Here is a 23,886-nt window from a genome sequence, read left to right on the forward strand (position 1 = left end):
GGTGCCACCGACATAACATTTTACTTGAGGATTAATTTTTATAAATATTGGCAATTATGCAAAAATGTATTGTGAACTATCTCAAATAACTGCGATAGATAATTAAGTCACTGACGTCTGTCAGTGACTTAATTATCTATTCAAGTCTTTCAAGATAGTCTGTATACTTTGTTGTCAGGCAGAAATCTCTCATCATTTTTTTTAATGAATCCCCTATTTCATAATACTATACAGTGCCACACAAAAGTAGCAAAAATAGCCGATTTACAACCTCAAAACGTGTCACGACTAGGCTTTGAGCTTGTAGATAATCTATTTTCGCTATTGCCAAGTTGAATCCTGAAAAGCAACAGTTCTGGACATCATAGACAACGTACTCATGTTTTTGCTGTCCCTCAGCGAGCACTACTTGAGCACGGTAACCTGGGCGACGGACGAGCGCCTGGCCGTCCAATGGCAGAGGAGGAAACAGAACTACGTGTTTCTGATGATCTATGGTCCCACTAATAACAGCTGGACTGGAGTTGAGGTGCATTGTCTGTCTGTCTGTCTGTCTGTCTGTCTGTCTGTCTGTCTGTCTGTCTGTCTGTCTGTCTGTCTGATATATGCAGTGGTGGAAAAAGTACGCCCATTTCTTCAGTAAAACTGCAATATAGAAATAGTCTGTTACAAGTAAAAGTCCGGAATTCAAAATATGTGACCAAATTTGACTGAGAGACTGCCATTGGATTTTTTTGAATTTTTGTTTCTTCATGTCATATGAAAGCAGGGAATCATAGCTTCAAATTGACATATTGGTTGTTCAGTTTGACCCACCAGTTTTGGAGATATGGCTTATAGAGTAATGTCTTGCAGAAAACAGCGAGTTGAGAAAACGGGCTCGAAAGGTTCACTTATGTGGTCTCTAACATTACACCTAGCTACATTTAGTTGTAAGCATTTATTTCATATTTACATGTCGATTTCAGCTCTGACAAAACAAAACTTTTTCTCCTCTGGTGAAAGGCTGGAATGTGCGCGATGGCAGTCTCTCAGTTAAATCTGGTCACATATACGTATGTACTTTATAGTAAGTGGACCACCACTGGATCTATGTTGATACTGTAGGTTCTTGGTGTTACCTGTGATCCTAGACGAGGCACTACACTGTCTCTGCATTTGATGGGTTTTTTACCTTGCTTTATTGTAAGTCTCTACGGATCAGATCTGGTCTGCTAAATGCCTAACATCTATATCCATCCAGGGTCTGTCGTTAAGAAGTACTACAGGCTGGGTTGGACGGGTATGTTGAGTACAAAACACTATTCACACGGTCACAACTTTTATTTATTTTAACCCATTTTGACCTGAGATCAGATTCTAAAAATGTCTTCTACATCCTGACAGTTTTCTGGAAAAGCTATGTTTCCATGTCAGTGGTTCTTTGATTTTTCAAAAATAGCAGACCTACAAGCTCGTAGCGCGCCACTCGGTGGCGCGCTAAGAGTATATCTACTTTTCTACTTGTATATCTACTTTTTTTCAATAGCTAAAGCATAACATAATGCTAACACCAAAAGGGGTTCCCGCCCAAAATGGGTTTTAATCAATCAATAACATTGGAACTAACGTTAAGCTCTTACTGATCGGTATCACAATGAAAACATTTTTTTTACGTTTTGAAAGAACTTACGATGATATTTTCTATGCAATTAACTTTAACTTTTTTTCATGTTTTCCCATTATGTGGGCTCCACTGCATGATGATAATGCCATATTTTCTTGTTAGTTTTCCCCCACAGAACCAGTGTTTTCGGCAGACAAGAGCAGTTATTACTTGATAATGAGTGACAGCAATGGCTATAAACATCTCCACCATGCAGTTGGCCAGGTAAGCACACGTACCTTAAGTAAGTCAAGGTCCTAATAATTTGAGTTTTTCTGCTTTTTATTTAGTTTAGATTTTTTTTTTTTCAGTTTCGATTAGTTTTACTATTATCTAGAATCCCAGTTGGTGGCGCATTGGTAAAGTATACCTGCCCGCCACAGCATAGGTTGTGGTGGGCAGTGGGAGGTGAACTTGATCCATCCTTTTTCTATCCGACTGGTTCTCCAAACTTCTGTAACATGGAACACAATCGGCCCCCGTGTTCAGTGGAGGGAAACCAGGCGGGGAGGGTGATAATTGAATGCCACAGACGAAAAACAGTCCACACTATTATTTATCCATAATGTATAAATGATAGATAAGGGGTCAGGACAACGAGGCCTTTTCGTGGAGGGGTCAGAATGACATTTGGACTTAGACTGTTTTTCGTCTGTGGTACTCAATTGTCGCTGCACATCCAACTCTACGGCCTGGGGCGGCACCTGTCAGCAGGGAGTGTTGGGCGGGAGGAGTAGGACGATTAAGGCTCTATGTCCTCCCGGTGGGGGCTCCTCCCTGGGGTGAGCCGCAGTATAGGAGCAGTGGCAACCATAGACGTAGAAAGGTAGACGCCTCCTTGGGCTCTGGGCCGTCTGTATCTCGGGCGCCATCTTACAGGGAAGGAAGCCACAGAAGCTTGAGCTTCTGTGTGCGTCACAGAGCGGACGTTCGGTATAGGCCAATCAGAGGTGGGCGGGGGGTGGATCTTAGTCACCTGAGTGGCAGTGTGCCTTCCGCACTCCCGCTTGACTTCGCTGTGCCTGCTTCCATTCGATACAGGTCGCTTCAATGAATTGCAGTGGCCAATGAGGTATCTAGCTTTTTATGTCTGTGGTCTAGCTTTGAACATGTGTGAGCTGTGAGGAGCAATCCTTTGGCACAATGGCTAAATTGGGGAGGAAAAAGGGGTAAACGAGCACAACAAATGTGAATAACTCACAACTGTTTTCATGTAACGCCACAAAACCGTTCCTTTTTTATTATTTTAATAACAATTTCTCTCTTTCACAACCTGTCACTCATATCTGCAGAACCCTGCTTTCACCATAACCACAGCTATCACTACAGGCCAATGGGAAGTGATTGACATTCTGAAAGTAACTGCAGACAGCGTGTAAGTTGGAACAATCAATCTACATATAATCTATTATCTCAATCTTCGATAAGCTTCCTTGAAAGGTCTTGTAAGTGCAACTATGTTCTGGTATCAATCATTGCTATTGTGGTCGTTCAGTAACGAGGGTCTTCCTGTATCGCTATCTCTATAAAATAAAAAAAACAGAGCACATTTTCAATCGGGATGAAGAATCCATTCATCAGCTTCAATTTGATAGTGTACCAATTTCTCATTTGAGACTTCCAATTTTATGCATTTATCCTGTGTGAGTTGAGTTCTCTCTCCTGATTGGATAAAATTGCTATCCCGGTATGAATTTTCTGTTCACTAAAGAGAAGGTTTCCTAACGATAACGGCAATGGTTATCAGAATATAGAGCAGCTATTTAAGATTTGCAAACAAAATAACTTCAGTTAATCTAATATCGTCACACTGCTCCACAGATATTATTCAAGTAACGAGGTGGGTGGTAAACCAGGTAGCAGGAATGTCTACAGGTGGGTTACGTCGCACCTAAGCTCTTTGTTGTGCTGTTAAGTTAACACGATAACTTTAACGAGCATCCAAACTGAAGTACAAGTTGTCAAACAATACTGTACAGTCCAGTTTAAGTGGTTATGTCACCGTTTCACTACTGTGGGTGTGTGTCTGCTTGTGCGCATGTGTGGGTGCATGCGTGTGCATAGGTATCCGATCGCTGGTGGTGAGCCTGTACTTCTAACACGTGGACCGGAATTCTGCCAGTCCAACTCGGCCTACTTCAGCCACGATGCCTCCTTCTTTCGCCTGGGCTGTCACGGTCTGTCACTACACACACACACACACACACACACACACACACACACACACACACACCCTCATAGCTACATTGATTAAAGTTCTCAGTCGCCGTGTTGTGAGCTTGTAGATTGGCTATTTTTGGTCATTTAGTTATTTTAAGAAAGGTGATCAAACTAGCAACAGAATACTGTACATGTTTAGAAGAATCTTCCAGAAACATGAATGGTCTCAGAAAAGTCATTTCCACTGGTCGGCCTAAAATATCATTTTATATCATTTTCTGTCTTGAGAATTTATTTTTGCTTTATTCCATTGTAGCTAGAGAATGTGCCAATGCCACGTTTTCCTTCCCGATTCCGAGGCGATAACCCATAATTTGCGTATTGGGAATACCGGTGTCTAAATAATAACAAAAATAAAATATCTAGCACCAGGGTTCCCCTGGGAGGGGGTTCCAAAGGTACCCTTAAAGGTCTGTAACGGTCTGTAAAAACTCCAGTAAGGGGTCCATTTGGTTCCATTTGTAGACTCAAAGCTTGAGAATCACTGATCTAGGAATACATAAAGGTTCCATTCTTGGTTGTTAAAGTACAGCTACAAGTTAGTAAAATAATAATAATGTAAATAGTAGCCTACAGTAAGAGTATAAAACGTCAATAAAATATTACTGTAAATTATACGTGTGATATGAGTGTTATCGGAATGGCATAGACTGACATACTCACCGATAATTATGTCAGTTTTTAGTCTGTATTCACAGATTTCTGATTCGAACAACTCTAACACACGCTGCTTCTCAAACCTTTATTTTCATATCAAGGACCCCAAATGTATGTATTTAGCCACGAATCCCCAACTGAACGTTAAGGACCTGGCGTGGAGGCCCCAGACCCCCCTTTGAGAACCACTGCTGTAAATAACACACCTGCTCCGTCAAAACACAAGGGATAAAATACAACAGTAGTCCACTAGCCAATGTTGTGAATGCTTATATTTTTCGGTGGCTTAAATTGACTGTATATGTTCTTTCCCTTTTAGCCCCCTTATATGATGATTTCCTGTTTTTATATATAGAAGTGTATATTTGTACGTCTCTAAATGTTCTGATGAATTGAAAATGGTGGACCCTATTGTAAACAAGTGTAATGCTTTATGGTGTCGTCCACAGTAACAGTTTTTGTATTGAGTTGTGCTTTCGTTTGAAATGTACCCATTCTGCAAACTGTTAAATAAACTGTTAAATAATCCAATCAATCAATCCGTGGCTCAAATTCTCTCCCTCGCTTAACATGCCATTTTTCTTTGCATCCAAAGGTCCCGCGATTCCCCGCTTCTATCTGCATGACAACAGGGAGAGTACGCCTGAAGATGGTCGCTGTCTGAAGCACCTGGAAGAAAACCTGGACTTTGAAAAGCGCATTTCAGAGATCAACATGCCCCAGGTGCGGCTAGACACCATTCAGATTGAAGGAGAAAGTAAGTGCAGTGAACAGTCAAACATTTTGATTATCCTGTCTACAGTACATTTAATTTGCATCATTTATAAATCAACCAATCTGAGAAATTCAAATTGATCGTTTTAAAATCGACTAAATTGATTCGACTGATTAACCTTTTAAGCCTTAGGCTATTTTATTCTTTGTTGTAACAAATAGCAGTTTATAAGCTTGTGAGCTTGTAGATCTGCAATATTCACTATTTTTAAAACATATTGAAATAAAATTGTTAAATTAAAACATTCTCCTGCGTTCCTATTTGATGTGGCTTTCCATGTGTTTGTCCCATGCAGAGCTGTGGTACATGATGACGTTGCCTCCCGGCTTTGATGAATCCAAGAAGTATCCGCTGCTCATAGACGTGTAAGATACTCATTGTCATGCAAACGTACAACTCCCGTTGCGTTCTCACTTTTTATTCAGCGTTTACACGGAGACACAACAGTGATTTAACATGCTGTAGTGTGCATGACAGGTGGCGGTGACAGTGCCAGATAGACCAGGTACCTTAGAGTATATATGAATAGAGACGGCACCTGAGTTCTCCTCCCATCCACTTGCGTTAAGTTGCTCAAAAGCGCATGAGGCGATTTCACTCCTCCTTCCGGGAGGTGGTCCGTTGACTATTATTGCACTGGTCCGTTGACTATCATTGCACGCGTTCACGTGCGTTCACATATGAAACAGCGTTCACGTGTCATCATGAACGTGCGCAATGATAGTCAACGGACCAGCGCGTTCACGATTTGGGTCCAAACTGCAATACCAAATTCGGCCACTATGTCCATTTCGCCTCAGGGTTTCCTCCGGGTGCCGTCTCTATTCATATAAGCCAGGTACGTACTAGAACCACTTCCGTTCTACTTCCTGTCACAAGGCTGTTTGTTTACATCATATAACTCTATGGTTTACATTCACCAATGCAGCGACTCACTAGTCGCTACATTTGTATTCGTAGGATGAGCAGGGCGAGAGGGAGTGCTTGCTCATTCTAGGAACTCCAAATATCACCTACGGCTCTACCCATGTAATAAACATGAGCGACGCGAGCAGACGTGAGCCATGATCTCACATGTTTTGCAGATTCATCGTTTTGTCGGTTTTACATGGGGATGCCAGGCAGAGCGTTTTGAAAGATTTCCACTCTGGAAGGTGTTTTCACTTTGTTATGTTTTCAACCCCCCGAAAACACAGTTGTCTAAACGGACTAACCCGTGTAAATGATACTTTAGTTTGCCGCTTTCTATGGAAACCGTTCTCGTGTAAAAGTGGCCGTATAAATTTGCCAATAAAGTAAAGTGCTTGTGTGGTCTTCCAGGTACGCAGGTCCCTGCAGCCAGAAAGCAGACTACCGCTACCGGACGGGCTGGTCTGCATACCTGGCCAGCACGGAGAACGTCATCGTGGCCAGCATGGACGGACGGGGCAGCGGCTACCAGGGCGACAAGATAATGCACGCCCTCTACGAGAAGCTGGGCACCGTCGAGGTGGAAGACCAGATAACGGCGGTCCGGTGAGGAATCGTGGGAGAAAACCGTTTTTTAGACGAGCCAACGATAAATCCCAATTCATTCAATACTCGGTGTGTGAGGATTGGGACCCTCAATAGGGCCGTTAAGTCAACGAGTAATTGTCACACAAATAATTGCGATTAACCAATTATTTGTGAGGTTTTTTTGCATTTAACATTGTAACGTTGCACTTGCAATTTGTATTTATGTTTTGCCTTTTAGGGTTCCAAATCGCACAGGGCATTTAATAAGTTTTAATATTTTTTTCTTTCCAAATAGTTTTGGAACATTTTTTGAAAATGATTTTTTTTTCAACATGGAAACGATTGGACAAAAACCAGAAAATACAAATCATAAAAAAAATAATAATAATACAAAAAGAGGTGGAAGCTCAGGTGCAGAGGAACATCTACATGTATTGAAACACACAAACTGAACAGAAAAATCCAAGTCAAAAGATAAAGAAATATAGATGGCCTGACTTTTTGACCTGTTAGTTACTGTTAGACAGAACTATGTCCATATACTACAGTAGCTGTTGTTCATACACGTCATTAAAGGTGGAATCAATGTAAAGAGCTTTGAAATGTGGTGCAGAGAGGTGCCAGGTCACTGTGGAACACTAAAGGTCTGATCATCTTTCTCTTTCTAGTGAATTTATCAAAAAGGGCTTCATTGACGAGAAAAGAATTGCAATCTGGGGTTGGGTAAGTTTCTGAAAAAGGAAAAAGAGAACCAGTAGCATTTTTTTAAATCATTTTGTAATTACACTGTTATCCATATTAATCGTAGTGTCCTTATTTTAGGCATGTCATTATGAGCCAAAAATGCATACATTTCCAAGAAAAGAATTAATTGCAAAAAGTTCGATCTATAAGCTGAAAACGCGTTGCGGTGCAAAAATGACTGATCTATAAGCTGAAAACATGGTTGCGGTGCGAATAGTGAAAATACTAGAAAATATACTACAAGCTCAAGTCATAACGCATTGGTGCTGTTGTGTATATGAAAGGAACACTACACTGTAGGTGTAATGTACATGTCTTCCATGTTCACAGTCCTATGGCGGTTATGTCACATCAATGGTGCTGGGATCCGGAAGTGGACTGTTCAAATGCGGCATGGCTGTCGCTCCCGTCTCCAAGTGGGAATATTATGGTATGCTTCATCTTTTCCGTTTGTTTAGTTTCTACCAAAATCCTTAGTAAAGCACAACATTACCGGAACAAAAACACTGAAATTATTGCAGCGACGTACCGTACGCCAGGGGTTCTCAACCCGTGGGTCGCGACCCCTCAGGGGGTCGCCAAATTATTTTAGGGGGTCCCCAAATTATTTAAAAAAAAAAAAAAAAAAAAAAAATTATTTTCACGATTTTTCAAAAATAGCAGACCTAGAAGCTCGTAGCGCGCCACTCGGTGGCGCGCTATGAGCTTGTAGATCTGCTATTTTTCAATAGCTAAATTATAACAATGCTTAAAACACCAAAAGGGGTTCCCGCCCCAAAATGGTTTAAGGTTATTGTAGCAGTCAATTTATATTGGGGGTCGGGAGGGGGCGGGGCGGGGGTCCCGAGACATTGCCAAAGCATTTCCGGGGGTCCCCGGCCAAAAACGTTGAGAACTCCTGCCGTACGCCAGCCATATCCTTGACGTTTGTGAAAATCCTAATGTTACTTCACTGTATGTCTTGTCTTTACTTATGTTCCAGATACCATCTACACGGAGCGTTACATGAACCAGCCCTTTGAAAACCCATACTATCAAGTAAGTACGGTAAAAACGTACATTTTGTTAAAATAAGTGTTAAATATGTCAATAATCATTGCAAGAGAGTGCATGTTCAGTAACGGGGGTCTCCCTGTCTCTCCAGCTCTTTAATAAACAGAAAATGCAGGAACAGGATAAACCACTGATATTGGAAGTACTGTCGCAATGAACATGAGCAGACAAACTTTAAAATGGAACACTATACAATTTAAGCTGATAAATGGTTACACTCTCCCGATTGGCTGAAATTGGCAACCCACCTACATTTATTTTTTGTGTTTATTGAAAATATGAAGGCAAAGGGAGACCTAGCTGTTACAGAAAAGAATATTCTACAGCAATCAAAGTCATTCAACTTAAGCCCTATACACCAAAGGGTCACCATACAACTCCTTGGGTCCAAACGGTTGCAAGGAGTTGACGCTAAAACCGTCTCGACCCTTTGGTGTGGTTTGGGCCATTGATTTCCATGCGTTGAATCACTAGGGTCAACGTGCAACAAGACATATCACACCGCAGGGACAGCGCTAAAACCATCTTGACCCTTTGGTGTGGTCCTTATTTGTGTCTGGGCTGATCACGTACACTGTACAGTAGGCCTATGTCATAGAATAAAGTGAAACAAATAAACCTGATACCACTTAAAAAGGCCTCATTTTATACACTTATGATAAACGGAATACATTAAAGGAATACGAATACACATTCCGTTTCATTTGTGTTTCCAGAACACCACGGTTACCGCCTTGGCCAAGAATTTCCACAACGTGGAATATCTTTTGATTCATGGAACAGCAGATGGTAAGATAACCACAATGATTATTTTTTTCTTTTAGTCTTATTTCTTTTTCTTTTAGTCTAATTATATTCTTCTGCCTACACATGCGTGGCGTTTCAATGATAACGTAGTCTGCGCCAGAAGCGTCAAAAGTCTTCCCAGCTGGGGGTGGTGTGTGTGTGTGTGTGTGTGTGTGTGTGTGTGTGTGTGTGTTATATATATTTGCTTTTGTGCAGATGTGTTATAATTTATAAAATATGACCCCTCGATAAACACCATTAATACTTTACTTCACTTTATTTCAGTGTATCAGTAACCAAACGACCACAATAAATGAAGCATAAATCGTACCACATTTCAGATGACAGCACGTTGCTATATTTTCTGTGATTTAAAAGCCCGAAAGCGGCTTGCTGATGGCTTTACGGCCCAACAGAGTAGTGTCTCTAATGGTTTTACAAGTTGTGTGCAATTTGCAACCTTGGGAAACTTGGCAAGGTTGTCAAAATGTCCACTGGGCTGTTTTGAGAGAAGTCTCAGGGCCTTTTCCCTTGAAGAGAACTATTTTCTGTGAAGACTTTTTTGTTGTAGGGGGGGGGGGGGGAGAAAAGCAGACAAAGTGCCTAGAGGGTGGAATTGTTGTTACAATTTGAAACGGGTCCTAGAAAAGTATTTTAAGCTTAACACCAGAAATGTGCTGATGCACCCGTTTGTTGTTTCAGACAATGTTCACTTTCAGCAGGCAGCTCAGATCTCCAAAGCCCTCGTCGAGGAACAAGTGGATTTTGAAGCCATGGTGAGTACATTACATATTAAAATAAAGAATGAATTAACTACCGGTAATAAAAAAAAACGCATTAGGATGATATTGGCCACCATAACCAGGGGCGTGTGTTTTTGAAATTAGTCTGTGGTTAATGGTGGTGGGGGGGGAGAAAACTAGATATATTTTTTTAAGGCCTGGCCCTACCTGCGCCCTCAACAAACCCTGACCTCACAAAAACATGCAGTAATCCTGGTCTCTAAAACTACCTCCCCCTGGCCAGCCGGGGCGCCTGATGGAGGGGAAAGGAACTGGTCGGAATAACGTGTTCCTTCCACGCGCTACGTCCAGCCAGGGAAATTCCCCCGTCAGGTGAAAAGAAGCAGCTTGGACTCCTCATGCATAGAAGGAGGCATGAGGTCAGTCCGCTGCCCCCCCAAGTTGGCAGAGGAAGTGTAGCGCCCAGTATTACATTAGATAATCGGCACTGGGTGAAAAAAACTGGGTTGCAAAATTGTGGGATAAAAAAAAAAAAAACTACAAGCAAGGGGGGACATACAACAAAGGAAAACAAAGAGAAAGTGAATGTCTGTAGGAGTGCAGGTCTGCCGCCTGCAGGCTATCAGAAATGACTTTGGACAGATGGAAAAATCTTTAGTTAAACTTGCAGAGTGAGGATTACTAATATCTAATACTACTAAATGTCTTCTCCTCCTTTGATTCTCCAGTGGTACACCGACAAGGACCATGGCATCAGCGGTTCGGCCAATAAGCACATCTACACCCACATGAGTCACTTCCTCCAGAGGTGCTTTGCTTGACGTCCCTGATGGTGTAATCCTCAACCTGACCAAGGAATCCATGTCATTTCACTAATAAAAAGATTTTATAGCCCGTAGCTTATCAGGGAAACTAACTTTTACTCTGTTGACATTCTTCATATTTATTATACGGTAATGAAATGAGAACACAAGCGTTGGAAATGTGTGTAGAGATTGTGATTTTATTTTTGGCCATAATGTGGCAGCTTTGCGTCTTAAGTGACAGACTCCAACTATTGCTTTTGTCTTATCCTTAAAATCGAGGTACATTAATCCGGACAAATGTGCTACCAAAGATATATATATATTTTTGTCCTTTTATTTGCGCTGACTTACTGTGTACATTTGTGCCTTACATTGACCATGTGTGCCACATTTTTTATCGCACTGACCTATGCACAGATTGTAGCCTACTATAATAACTTGATGATAAGAGGTGTGTTGGGTATTTTTGTCAATGGCATATTTTGTACAATAATGGATATTTATGATTATTTCAATAAAAAAATAATCACTTAAAATGTTTCTTTAATCTGCATCATTCTCAACATGTGCCAATGTAACTCTTACAACATTACAGTTTTTAAAAATGAATATGAACTTGCCATATTGTTAAGTCAAACTCTGAAAACACTTTTGACCAGTTGTATAGGACTTTGTGAGCAATGGTCCAGGCTTCAGACGTGCCTCCTCAGGAGACTTTGCTCAGATCAGAACCCATTTGATTTGGCGTTGGGAGCCCGTTGCGACCGCATGCCCATTGAGTGGTAAATAAGGGTGCGTGCAATATGAAGAGTGGGCACCTCGATGTTAAATTGGCATTCCAAATGTAAAAAATAAGAATTTGGAAAACTGAGGTAATGTTAGTATAGGGCCTACTTGATTTGAACATGCATGGTACATCATTATCAGACTTGAATGTACACAGTTCAACACCATCTTGTTATTTCCAAATATTTTAAGTATAGAACTTAGAGTGAAAATTACGCTGTTTCAAAATTAATGTATGTAAAATTGCATGGTTTGTACTATAGTGACAGCAACATCGAGTAAAGCCTCTGTTGTACATTTAGTTACAGGCATGCTGAAAATAGTAGATCTACAAGCTCAGAACGTGTTTCAATCAAAAGCACTCTGAGCTTGTAGATCTGCTATTTTCTGACGCGCCACTAAATCAGCCTTAATACATGTCTGCCAAGTTGGCAGTGCCAACACAACTCAATTCACCTTTGCAGGTTGCTGATCCGTTCGGGGTCTGATTTTGATAAAGGTTGTTCACACTTTTATTACCAACCACCTTGATTCTACGATGCACTAAATGATGGGTGTGTTTATGGGACCATTACTATTTTTTATATGAACCTTTTATAGGCATTTAAATGCCTTTTTATGGCTTATGTAAAGCACTTTGAACTGCCTGGTTATGTGCTACAATGAATGTGCTTATCCTTGCCACCTGTAGAGACCAGAGTGTACCAACTTGCACCACTAGATGGGGTAGCTAACATATTAATGACAACTACAAGCTTCAACAACTATTGGAATGACTGGTTGTCTCCACCAGGCCTAAGGCATGGGGAGAGAGAGTATGTTTTGCACTCCGTCCGTGTGTGTGTCCGTCCATCCGTCTGTTACCAACTAATGGCACCGTTAACCCGGTCGATGCCAAATTTTGCACACACACTCCCTGGATTCCAACAATGAACCTCTGCCCTAAAATTTCCAGAACGGCCTGTTATAGCACCACCAGGAGGCCGACTTTTTAAAAACAGTTGTTGCAGACAGCGTACTGAGCATAGTGCTTTATCGTGTGTGTGTGTGTGTGTGTGTGTGTGTGTGTGTGTGTGTGTGTGTGTGTGTGTGTGCGTGTGTGCGCGTGTGCGTGCGTGCGCGGCCTTCATACTGTACATGCATATCGTCTTGTCGTGTGGAAACCTCATATGTCCCCAAACTGTGATCTTTGAAAATTCTGACAAAAGTAGCAGATCTGATGCTTTTGTGTGACGCTGTAGTATGCTGTATTTAAAGTTAAAATATGGATAGCCTATAAGACATTTCTGCCAAACAGCAACAATATCCTGTAGCCTGTATACTGTAGGCCTATACATACATACCCATCATAAACAGTACCTGTCTGCCACCCACTCCCTCACGCCATAAATACATTTCCACAGTAAATCACACACTGCCAGGAGAATCACTCTGGCTACAGCAATACAATAATTGCAGTGTTTAAGGGCTTTGTGATTGATGTTCGCCAGGCAGGCAGGCAACAAATGGATAATTGCAGACAAAATATTGTGCGTGTGCGCAACTTCATTAGCATCACAATGAACACACAATGCTTAGCTTTTTTTTCTTTCTTTCATCCATGAGAGAGAGAGGGAAGAAAACAAAAGCCGGGTTCAAATCCAGCTAGTTATCGTGTCCTGTATGCCCTTGGACTTTTTAAAGAGCCATTATACATAAGAATGTTACTATTTTAAACCCCCTTAATCATTTCAAAGCACACACTAGGAGAGCTACTAAGCTAATATAACACACTGAGTCGTTTTATATTAGTGTGGTTGCCCTAAATAATATAATAGACTAGAACGCTTGCCTCGACACAGCTAGTCACCCCGGGCGTACACCCGGCAGAACTGGTATTCCTAAACATAACCAGCCTGGTATTCCTAAACATAACCTCAGTAAACTATGCCTAAACGGTTAAACCTAACCTTAACCTCAGTTAAACGGTGCCAAAACCTAACCCAATTCCCAAACTTAACCCCAGTAAAACTATGCCTAACCCTAAACTAATTTCTACCCTTATTCTCAGTATAAACAAATACAAGAATACAAGAACTGCCCCACCGAGCGGCCGGTGTGAGAAAAAAATCACACCCGTGTGAACTGAGTGGTGTAAGGTCTTATATAGACTGATCAGCTGTGGTCTGACGTAATGAAATCACACCCGTGTGAACTGGGTGACCATAGCAACCATGCTCATTTTTTGGTACGAACAGACACGTAAACTAACAAATCACACCCGTGTGAACTGGGTGACCATAGCAACCATGCAAATTTTTTGGTACGAACAGACACGTAAACTAACAAAGCCAGTTGTAGGAGTGGTTTACACCACTCAAAAAGACAAAACAAGGGCGAGCGTGAATTAAGGCGAGCATTCCGGTTACCCTATAGGTCCGTATAGGTGGTGGTACAGTACGTGTGTTGGATTGTAATGACGTATATATGCGCCAATGGCAGTCAATCTCCATGTATGGGCATAAAAGGGACTCAGAGAGACAGACAGAGACAGATGTTTTGGATTTTTGGTTCTGGACAACCGTCGGTCTGACCGACTTCCCACTACAATCAGCACAAATCCTAACCTCCACATGTCTAGTTTGAAGTCAATCATCCATCCATTCTATCCATCCAGATATCCATCTTAAATTTGAGAAGTTTGAGATCTGCGTTTGTCGCTCCCTGCACATGCCAATGGTCAATCCCCATGCGCAGTTCCATATTGTCTCTGAATTTGGTACAGATACTGTATAGTCGTACAGAAACAGGCTTCTCCATATATGGGCACAAAAGGGTCACAGACAGACGGGTACAATGGGTGCTCTGACAAGGGGCGCATATACGTTCATCCGACGTGCGACAGTCCGACACATACATGGCTGGTTAAAACCTATTTTGGGCGGGAACCCCTTTTGGTGTTAGCATTATGTTATGCTCTAGCTATTGAAAAATAGCAGATCTACAAGCTCGTAGCGCGCCACCGAGTGGCGCGCTACGAGCTTGTAGGTCTGCTATTTTTGAAAAATCGAAGAACGACTGACAGTCTGACATAGAAACATAGCTTTTTCAGAAAACTGTCAGGATGTAGAAGACATTTTTAGAATCTGATCTCAGGTCAAAATGGGTTAAGACTCACCCATGGCTTCCTTGTGAGGTTAGGGTTTTGGGGTAGGGTGTCAGACTAATGCCTGTCAGACTGTTAGTATACGTCGGACCAAACACATGCGCACCCCCCCCCACAAAGCCCCCGGCACTATGACTCGGTGTCAGACATATTGGTCGGATCAGTGCTCATGTAGCCTACGTGTAAGGGGGCCCGAATCTCTAGTAAGTTATAAATGCTTTGTGTTAAGCGCATTCATTCATTCATTTCTGTGTTTAAGCGTTAAACCACAGAGGAATTAAGTCCTACAACACAATGACTCACTACAAATTGAAGCGTACAGAAGTGCAGAACAATGGATGCCAAATAAAAGAAAAGGCTTGCGTGACAGAAGCAGCAGAACTTCAGTGACAGAGCAAAACAAAGACATGGAGGCGGAGGCGGTACAGGAAAGTTGACAGTGTGACTGTTTATTCATATAGCCTACAACCAGTGGTGAAAAAAGTACTCAAATACTGCAATATAGAAATACAAGTATAAGTCCGGAATTCAAAATGTATTAAGTAAGTAAAGGTACAAAAGTATTGGCATCAAAATGTACTTGAAGTACCAAAAGTAATGCACAATGTATGAAAATCTTTTGAAAATAGCTGATCTACAAGCTCACACTTAGATCGGCTAGAACATGCGTGTGAACATGCAACTTATTCACCCCTTTTGCAACCAGATCTTCAAATAAACTTTCCTGGGGTTTTTACAGTGTGTGTAATTTGTGTTTTTACAGATATTTTAGTATTTCAAAGTGCCTGTGATGTCATAGACACTGGTCTCACTTCCTTCCTGGACTAGACGTTGTCTCAGTAAGACAGCTCTCCCCCTCATAGACATAGAAAGGTACTGTAGACGCCTCTAATGGATGTGCGTGCGTGCGTGCGTGCGTGCGGCGTGCGTGCGTGCGTGCGTGCGTGCGTGCGTGCGTGCGTGCGTGCGTGCGTGCGTGCGTGCGTGCGTGCGTGCGTGCGTGCGTGCGCTGAGTCATTGTATTTGTGTCCTAAATCCTCTGCAGCCAGCAGTGAGCAGCCCCCGTAGCGGGAACACCATCAATATTTCACACTGATGGGCCCTCGATCTGCAGACACCACCATGGTTTTTATTATCTGTAGACTGGGAGCCAGTGCTCTCTCTCTCTCTCTCTCTCTCTCACTATCTCTCTCTCTCTCTCTCTCTCTCACATGTGCGCACGCACACACGCACGTGCGCGAGCAGAGCTCATTCATTCATCTTTCATTCATTGAAATCCCCAACATCCAACAGAGCCAGTGAGTTATAGCATTCCACGTGAAGTGCTTGTGTGTGTGTGTGTGTGTGTGTGTGTGTGTGTGTGTGTGTGTGTGTGTGTGTGTGTGTGTGTGTGTGCACACGTGCGTGTCTGTTGTGTCTGTGTTTTGGCGTGTGTGTGTGTGTGTGTCTTGGCCTGGGTGTGTCCATGTGCATGAGTGCGTTCGTCCGTTCTACACACATAATTAGCTACATCTTCTCTCTGATCCTCCATGCTTTATTGAATATTTCAAAGCAGACTCCAGCAAATCCTCGCCGGGCCACGCTGTGTGACCTCCAAGCGGGCGTCTTCATGGTGGTGGGGGGTGTTCAGGAGGAGGGGGGTGGTCAGCCATTAAGGAGTCTCAGAGTGGCCTGGGCTGAACCTGCAACTGCTGAATAATCAATGTCCATCTACCATATTTGGAAGCACTTTGGATCAATTGTGACGATAATGGCTCCGTCTATTTGTAACAAAGGCCATGGACTCCCAATGCCGCAACCTTGACTAGCCCATTAAGGCCTGGAGCAGATTCTATACAAATGCAGTGGTTTTCAAACAGTGGTTCTTGAGGTGGTTCCAGGTGGTCCCCCCCATGCAGCTAAATGATGGAGAGTTAGTTGGTAACCAAATGGACCCTTACAGATCTTTTACGCTCTCAAGAGTTAAATTATTGTTAAACATCGCTGCATCACTTACTTTACAAGAAGTCTACACAAATTACAGGAATTGTTATTTTTCATTGTTTGCCTGTTGTCTCTATCTGTGGTACATCTCTATACAGCATGGAATTGTGGACAAAATCCTATCCAACGACAGCAAAATATTCTAGTTTTTGGGTCTTTTTGGCTCATCAAATGGTGCTCCGTGGCTCAAATGGCAAATAAATAATGGAGCTTAATCCATTCTGGGAGGGAACCACTTTTGGTGTTTTAAGCATATTGTGTTATGCTTTAGCTATTGAAAAATAGCAGATCTACAAGCTCATAGCGCGGGGGGGGGTCCAGGGGGGTCCCTGGAATTACATATTTTGAGATGGTGGTCCGTGGACCAATAGAGATAATTCTGGGGGTCCTTGACATAAAAACGTTTGAGCACCACTGACACTGAAACATGGGTTTTTCAGAAAAATGATTTTCTTTTAATCGAACTCAGTCCAAAATGGGTTAATAAGAAAGGGTTGAAAACCACTGGTCTAAAGGAGTAGTTCTCAGTTTTTTGTTTCCCCTTCCAGTTTGAAAGTGGTTAATTAAAGACAATAAAGACAGTTGCAGACAATAAAACGTGCACTGCTGGTGTGTGGGTGTGGATTGAGAGGCACTCGGGGCCGATCTAAAAATGTTTGTGAAACAGCTGCACTTGAGGTTAAATATGAACCCTATATATCCCAATTGACTGCCCTGCTTTCATGGGAAAACAACGGAAAGATTCTGATTCTGAGGAGTTCTTTAACATTTGAATGTAAAAGAAAAACAGATTGGTATACACATTAGACTGCAGGCCACAGCTACTGTATATTATGTTTGAGTCCCTTTGGTTCCATTCGTACATCAGAGTTACAGACCTGTCAGGGTGCATTTGGTTCCATTCGTACACTCTCAGAGTTACAGACCCATGAAGGGTCCATTTGGTTCCATTCGTACACTCTCAGAGTTACAGACCCATAAGGGTCCATTTGGTTCCATTTGTACACTCAGAGTTAAAGACCTATAAGGGTCCATTTGGTTCCATTTGTACACTCTCAGAGTTACAGACCCATAAGGGTCCATTTGGTTCCATTTGTACACTCAGAGTAAAAGACCCATAAGGGTCCATTTGGTTCCATTCGTACACTCTCAGAGTTACAGACCTGTAAGGGTCCATATGGTTCCTCACTATCAGTCATTTGGCATGGGGCCCCCCCTTGGAATCCCTCCAAGGACGCATGGGGGCCCCCTTTGTTATCCCTCCAAGGACGCATGGGGGCCCCCTGAGCCCACTTTGAGAACCCCTGCGTCATGGCCAACATGTTGCCATGGCGATGGGACAGTTTTTCCCCTGACATTTTCCGAGATTTCCATCTCTCGTAATTACAACCTGTTGTTGGCTTTTCATATAATATGAATATGAATCATATTCCATGAGCATGCCTGCAGCTCTTGTATTGTGGGACTGTGATTCTCGCCGTAGCCATGGTGATCGTAAAGTCAAGAATAAAGGCTAAGGAATCTATATTAGCGAAGAACAAAATGATTTCTCTTAACCCATTTTGGGCGGGAACACCTTTTGGTGTTTTAAAGCATTATGTTATACTTAAGCTATTGAGTATCTACAATCTACAAGCTCATAGCGCGGCACCGAGTGCCGCACGATGAACTTGTAGGTCTGCTATTTTTGAGAAATCGTGAAAATGTGGCGCAAATCTTTGAAAATATATTCTTTCAGAACGAATGTTTTCACTCAAATCGTTGCTTCCAGGGGCGTCCCTGGAACAACATATTTTCAGATGGGGTGCCGCGGCCAAATACATATAATTCTGGCGGTCCTTGACATGAAATATTGAAGGCATTTTTGAATAGAATTGTTACACACAGGTGCACAGGGTTTATCGTTTAGTGTTTGCGACCATCGCTGAGTGGGAAGAGAGCCTGTCTGAGAATGGACTTGCAGGTTGACCAAGGTTCATCCCCATGCTTGTTTGTGGTAGACATTATTGTCAAAATTACATTTTCGCCACAGACATACAAAATGAGCGGATAGATAGAATAGAAACACATAATAAAGAGATATCCTGGCCTGAATGAGCAGAACCGGTTCCATTTGTACACTCTCTCAGAGTTAACAGAGTCCTTGCAGAGGGCAGACAGGGTAGGGGTCGAAGGTTTTGAGGTGATGTTCTTCCCCTCCTTTGCACTAGGTATGTCGGTGTGTGGTATTTAAATGTTGTACGGGTCACTGTGTGCCTTTGTTGTCTTGTATTGTGCATTGTATTGTATCTGTATGCTGCAGGGCGGGTCCTTGGGGTCCAAGACAAATTTCTCCCTCGGGAGACAAAATAAAGAAACCTTGAACCTTGAACCTTGAAGGGGGTTCTAAACATGAGAACCACTTGTAAATAAACAAAGTTTGCTGGGGACCCCCCCCTGGAACTGCCTTAAGTACCCCCAGGGGTCCCCAGACACCAATTCGACAACAACTGCATTGAAATAGATTTTTAAGTTGTACAAAATGCCCAGCTGAAAGAGAGTTGATAACGCTTATAGGTTAGGCCTTGTGATTAAGGGGGGGGGAAAGACACTTGAGAGGCAATCAATGAAATTGACAAACAGACATGCACGCACACACAAACACAAGGACGCATGCAGACACTCGCACGCACGTCGCACGCACGTCGCACGCACGCACGCACGCACGCACGCACGCACACAGCTTTGTGTCAGCTGTAAGCTCTTTCCATTAGACCTGCGCTGCATTAAGCATTTGGGTTAAAAGCTTTGACAATCAGGTGGGCTCTCATTTGGCATGCAGCCATTTCCACGATCAATACTTGTCCTTGATCTGAGCTTGTTTCTGCTGTGTGTGCGTGTGCGCGTGCGTGCGTGCGTGCGTGTGTGTGTTGAGAATTTCCAAACACAGTGGTGGAAGAAAGTACTTAACATTTTAGAAAATACCAATAGTTTTAGCAAAACTATATAAAAAAAACATGTTACCGTCCTAGACATAGGATATGACAAACATTCTGACCTGATGGCCAATATTACATGTATCCCCTGAGCAGTGAGCACACAGACAGGCTCTGTTAGCTCAATGGTAAAAATCGTAGTACTTGTACACAGGAAACAAGGTTCAAATCCGGGGTTGAAGAGGAAACATGCATACTGCAGCACTGCAGCTTTAACCCATTCAGGACGGGAACCCCTTTTAGTGTTGTATGCATTATGTTATACTTTAGCAATTGAAAAATATCAGAACTACAAGCTCATATAGCTGCTATTTTTGAAAAATCATGAAAATGTGGCGCAAATCTTTGAATATATATATATTCTTTCAGAGCGAACGTTTTTAACTCAAATCTTTGCTTCCGGGGGCTCCCTGGAACAACATTTTCAGATGGGGGTTGGCGGCCAAATACATATCATTTTTGAGGTTCTTGACATGAAATAGTTTGAGAACCACTGATATAGAAACATTATTTTTTTCAGAAAACTTTCAGAAAATATATATTTTTTTTATCGGCCTCAGGTCTAAATGGGTCAGAGCGTGTACAAACCGAGTGTACCCTGACAGGTCCACTCGGTTCCATTTGTACACTCTCACAGTTACAGATGGAAGTCTCAGCGAACAGCACCAGTGGGTCAACTTCAAATTGTAAACACCCAGTCGTTGTTTGTTTGTTTTTTACCTCTACCAAACAACCGCCTACTCAAATAACCCCAAAGCCCTGTAAATGTACCGTCATTTCATTAATGAAAACACAGCTCTCTCAGTGCGTGTGTGTGTGTGTGTGTGTGTGTGTGTGCGCGCACATTGCAGTGCACACGTACATTGGGTGGAGACCTTGTATGTACAAAACTGTAATTTTCAGGAAAGTTCATAAAAGAATAACCTGTGTTCCCATGGATCCAACGTTATTATGTAATCACAAGCTCAATTCAAGTTCATTTTTTATAAAATCCAGCACTTTCACAGCACATTGCGAGCTTGTACATCGGCTATTTTCAAATGGCCAAAATGTACTGTATAGTTAAAGTGGATGAAGTGGTTAATGTATAAAAATCTACAAAGTAACTATAGTAATACAAATAATTGTACTGGAATACGACAATATTTATACAAAAGTAACATTTTTGGATAGTAAGTAAAGTACAAATGCCTGAAAAGTACAGTACTTGAGTAAATGTATTTAGTTACTTTACACCAGGGGTTCTCAACGTTTTTGGCCGGGGACCCCCGAAAATGCTTTGGCAACGTCTCGGGACCCCCGCCCCGCCCCCTTCCGACCCCCAATATAAATTGACTGCTGCAATAACCTTAAACCATTTTGGGCGGGAACCCCTTTTGGTGTTTTAAGCATTGTTATAATTTAGCTATTTAAAAATAGCAGATCTACAAGCTCATAGCGCGCCACCGAGTGGCGCGCTACGAGCTTGTAGGTCTGCTATTTTTGAAAAATCGTGATTTCTTTTTTTTTTTTTTAATCTTTTTTTTTTTTTTTTATAATTTGGGGACCCCCTAAAATAATTTGGCGACCCCCCGAGGGGTCGCGACCCACGGGTTGAGAACCCCTGCTTTACACCACTGATATTTACACATAGGCCTACTGTATGGAGATACAGGTTTTCTGGCCGACACCAGGGATATTTGTTTGCGAGTGTGTGGGTGTTGTGAAAACTGTGCCGGCAGCAACATGTTTTTTTTCCTTCTTTTTCTTCCTCTGCATGGCGATCGATACGTTAACTCCGGGGGATGTGTTGACCTGTACGGATAGTTTAAAAAAAAAAAATCATAACTACTTCTGCCTTGGAAATGTAGATTAAAAAAAAATCATAACTACTTCTGCCTTGGAAATGTAGATAATATTCTCCATGGAAATACTGGCCGACATGCAGTTTACAGCAGTGGTTTTCAACCAGTGGTCCGGGGACACACCAGTGGTCCTTGAGAACGTTCCAGGTGGTCCCCAGCGAAATTATGGGAAGTTGGTAACCAAATGGACCCGGAGGGGTATTTTGATCAACATTTGCCTGTTATCTCTCCTGTGGTATACCTACCAACATTAATAGAGCATGGAATTGTGCAAAGACCTTATCCAACGATAACAAAATATCCCTTAGTTTTGGGTCTGCAAGGCTGAATGTCGTCCGTGGCTCAAATTCTGAGTAAATATTTAAATGGGCCTTGACATGAAAAGGGTTGGGCAGAAACCACGTATCTCTCTCTCTCTCTCTCTCTCTCTCTCTCTCTCTCTCTCTCTCTCTCTCTCTCTCTCTCTCTCTCTCTCTCTCTCTCTCTCTCTATATATATATATATATATATATATAGACCTGAGGCAATATAGACCTACATTTGAAATTTGAAAGTTATATATCAAACGTCGTGAAAAATCTGAAAATGCTTTGTGCCAGTGACCCCCCTAGAAGAGAACATTTCTGTAAAAATTAAATCAGAATAATTCAAAACTTTCTTTTGATGATGGTATAGGCAGGACACTCCACATTTTGGTGGCATAATATAGTAGAATGAATGTGCCGAACCTAGGGGGGGGGGGGGGGGGGTGAGATCAGTGGCGCTCCCTCTGGTTCAAGGACACTTCGACAGTAACTCAATGATAACTGACAATCTTATACATCATGTTGTAGTCTGGTTTGTATTAGTCATCAGACCAGAACCCCCAAACCGGAATCAGAATTACCCAAAATAATTCTATGCGATCAAGCCCAAAACAATTAAAGCAACACCGGGAAAAAAACGGAACCACCTTACTGGAATACGATTTTTTTTTTAAATATATTTTATTTTATCATCCGGTCTTAAGCCACGCCTGGACCATGGGCGATGCGGGAACACAGACCAGGCTTTCCTCCGAGGTGGAAAGTCTGGTGACGCCGGTTCTCTCAAGCGGCCTCCTCTATACCTCCTGAGCCACTGCCGCTCACAAGGCCACAGAGCTGGTTCAGGGAGGGGGGGAGTTGGGGGCAACAATGGACCCTATATGTCTGTAACTCAGAGAGAGTTATGGGCATCCTTGGGAGAAAAAAAAGGTTTGAGAACCACTGCTAATAGGTTGTGCTGGGTGTGGATGACGACGGCTCGTCAAGTGATGGATTATACACAATGAAACGTGAACACTGCCTTTACTGTCTCGCTCATTGTTTTCCGTGGCCCTGCTTTCCCCCTCGTGTTGGCTCAGCAGCGCTGCGCTGTGTCTGTGAGGCCTCGTTCGTTCCCCAAACGTCCATTTTCTCTTAAAGCCGACATCAGAACATGATGATGCCTCGTCAGATGATGGATACTGTAATCTATACGCCGGGGACAAGACATAAACAACAATGTCTCACCCCCTCACCCGCATGCAGGGCCCGCGCACCACGCCACTGTCTGGAAGAAACCTTGTATCTCCATTATTATTTCAACTTTTCTATACAAAGACCCGAGACCAGATTCTACAAAATATCTTCTAAAATCCTGACAGTTTTCTGAAAAACGTATCCCGGACCCCCAGAATGATCTGTATTTGGCCGCGGACCCCCCTTCTGAAAATATTTAGTTCCAGGGACCTCCCCAGAAGCAAATATTTGAGTTGAATATATATTAAAAGATTTGCACACATTTTCTTTTTTTAATATATTTTTTATCCCACGATTTTGTAACCCATTTTTCGCCAACCTCGCCACGGGTATGGGCACTGATGACGCGGAGGAGGAAACACGGCGCCAGCACCCACAGCGTCCCGAGCGGGATTCAAACCCAGGACCTTCTAGCTGTGAGGCGACAGCACTACCAACTGTGCCACCGTGCCCCCTGCACACATTTTCATGACGCCAACCTAGCCGTCGGGCTTTTAAAAATGTCAAAATAAATTGGTTAATCACTTAAAACCCGGGTCCCTTATAGGGCTCGATACGAATATTGAACGAAAGAAACACATTAACAAGAGCTTGTGAGTGACTATAAATAATAAGTACATCGGATCCATTGGAAGTTGGAAAACTTGGTTATTTTTCCCCCCCAAGTACCTGAAGAGTAAGGGTTT

At 42.5% G+C, this 23,886-nt stretch overlaps 1 protein-coding gene across 2 annotated transcripts in view; it reads left to right on the forward strand.

Moving 5' to 3' along the window:
- LOC306917264 (dipeptidyl peptidase 4-like) overlaps positions 1-11,444 on the forward strand; it is a 28,695-nt gene extending 17,251 nt beyond the window's left edge. For both annotated transcript variants that reach the window (XM_079495406.1, XM_079495407.1), the window contains 15 exons: positions 400-529; positions 1,244-1,282; positions 1,769-1,870; positions 2,938-3,020; positions 3,467-3,520; positions 3,710-3,822; positions 5,118-5,279; positions 5,593-5,662; positions 6,618-6,812; positions 7,463-7,517; positions 7,869-7,968; positions 8,521-8,576; positions 9,308-9,380; positions 10,080-10,153; positions 10,849-11,444. In XM_079495406.1, the coding sequence (XP_079351532.1) occupies positions 400-529; positions 1,244-1,282; positions 1,769-1,870; positions 2,938-3,020; positions 3,467-3,520; positions 3,710-3,822; positions 5,118-5,279; positions 5,593-5,662; positions 6,618-6,812; positions 7,463-7,517; positions 7,869-7,968; positions 8,521-8,576; positions 9,308-9,380; positions 10,080-10,153; positions 10,849-10,941 (1,399 nt within the window). In that variant the 3' untranslated portion in view covers positions 10,942-11,444. The remainder of the gene's footprint in view (positions 1-399; positions 530-1,243; positions 1,283-1,768; positions 1,871-2,937; positions 3,021-3,466; positions 3,521-3,709; positions 3,823-5,117; positions 5,280-5,592; positions 5,663-6,617; positions 6,813-7,462; positions 7,518-7,868; positions 7,969-8,520; positions 8,577-9,307; positions 9,381-10,079; positions 10,154-10,848) is intronic.
- The last annotated feature ends 12,442 nt before the right edge of the window (positions 11,445-23,886 follow it).

The sequence above is a fragment of the Electrona antarctica genome, assembly GCF_951216825.1.
Source record: "Electrona antarctica genome assembly, chromosome: 24".
Taxonomy (NCBI): Eukaryota; Metazoa; Chordata; class Actinopteri; order Myctophiformes; family Myctophidae; genus Electrona; species Electrona antarctica.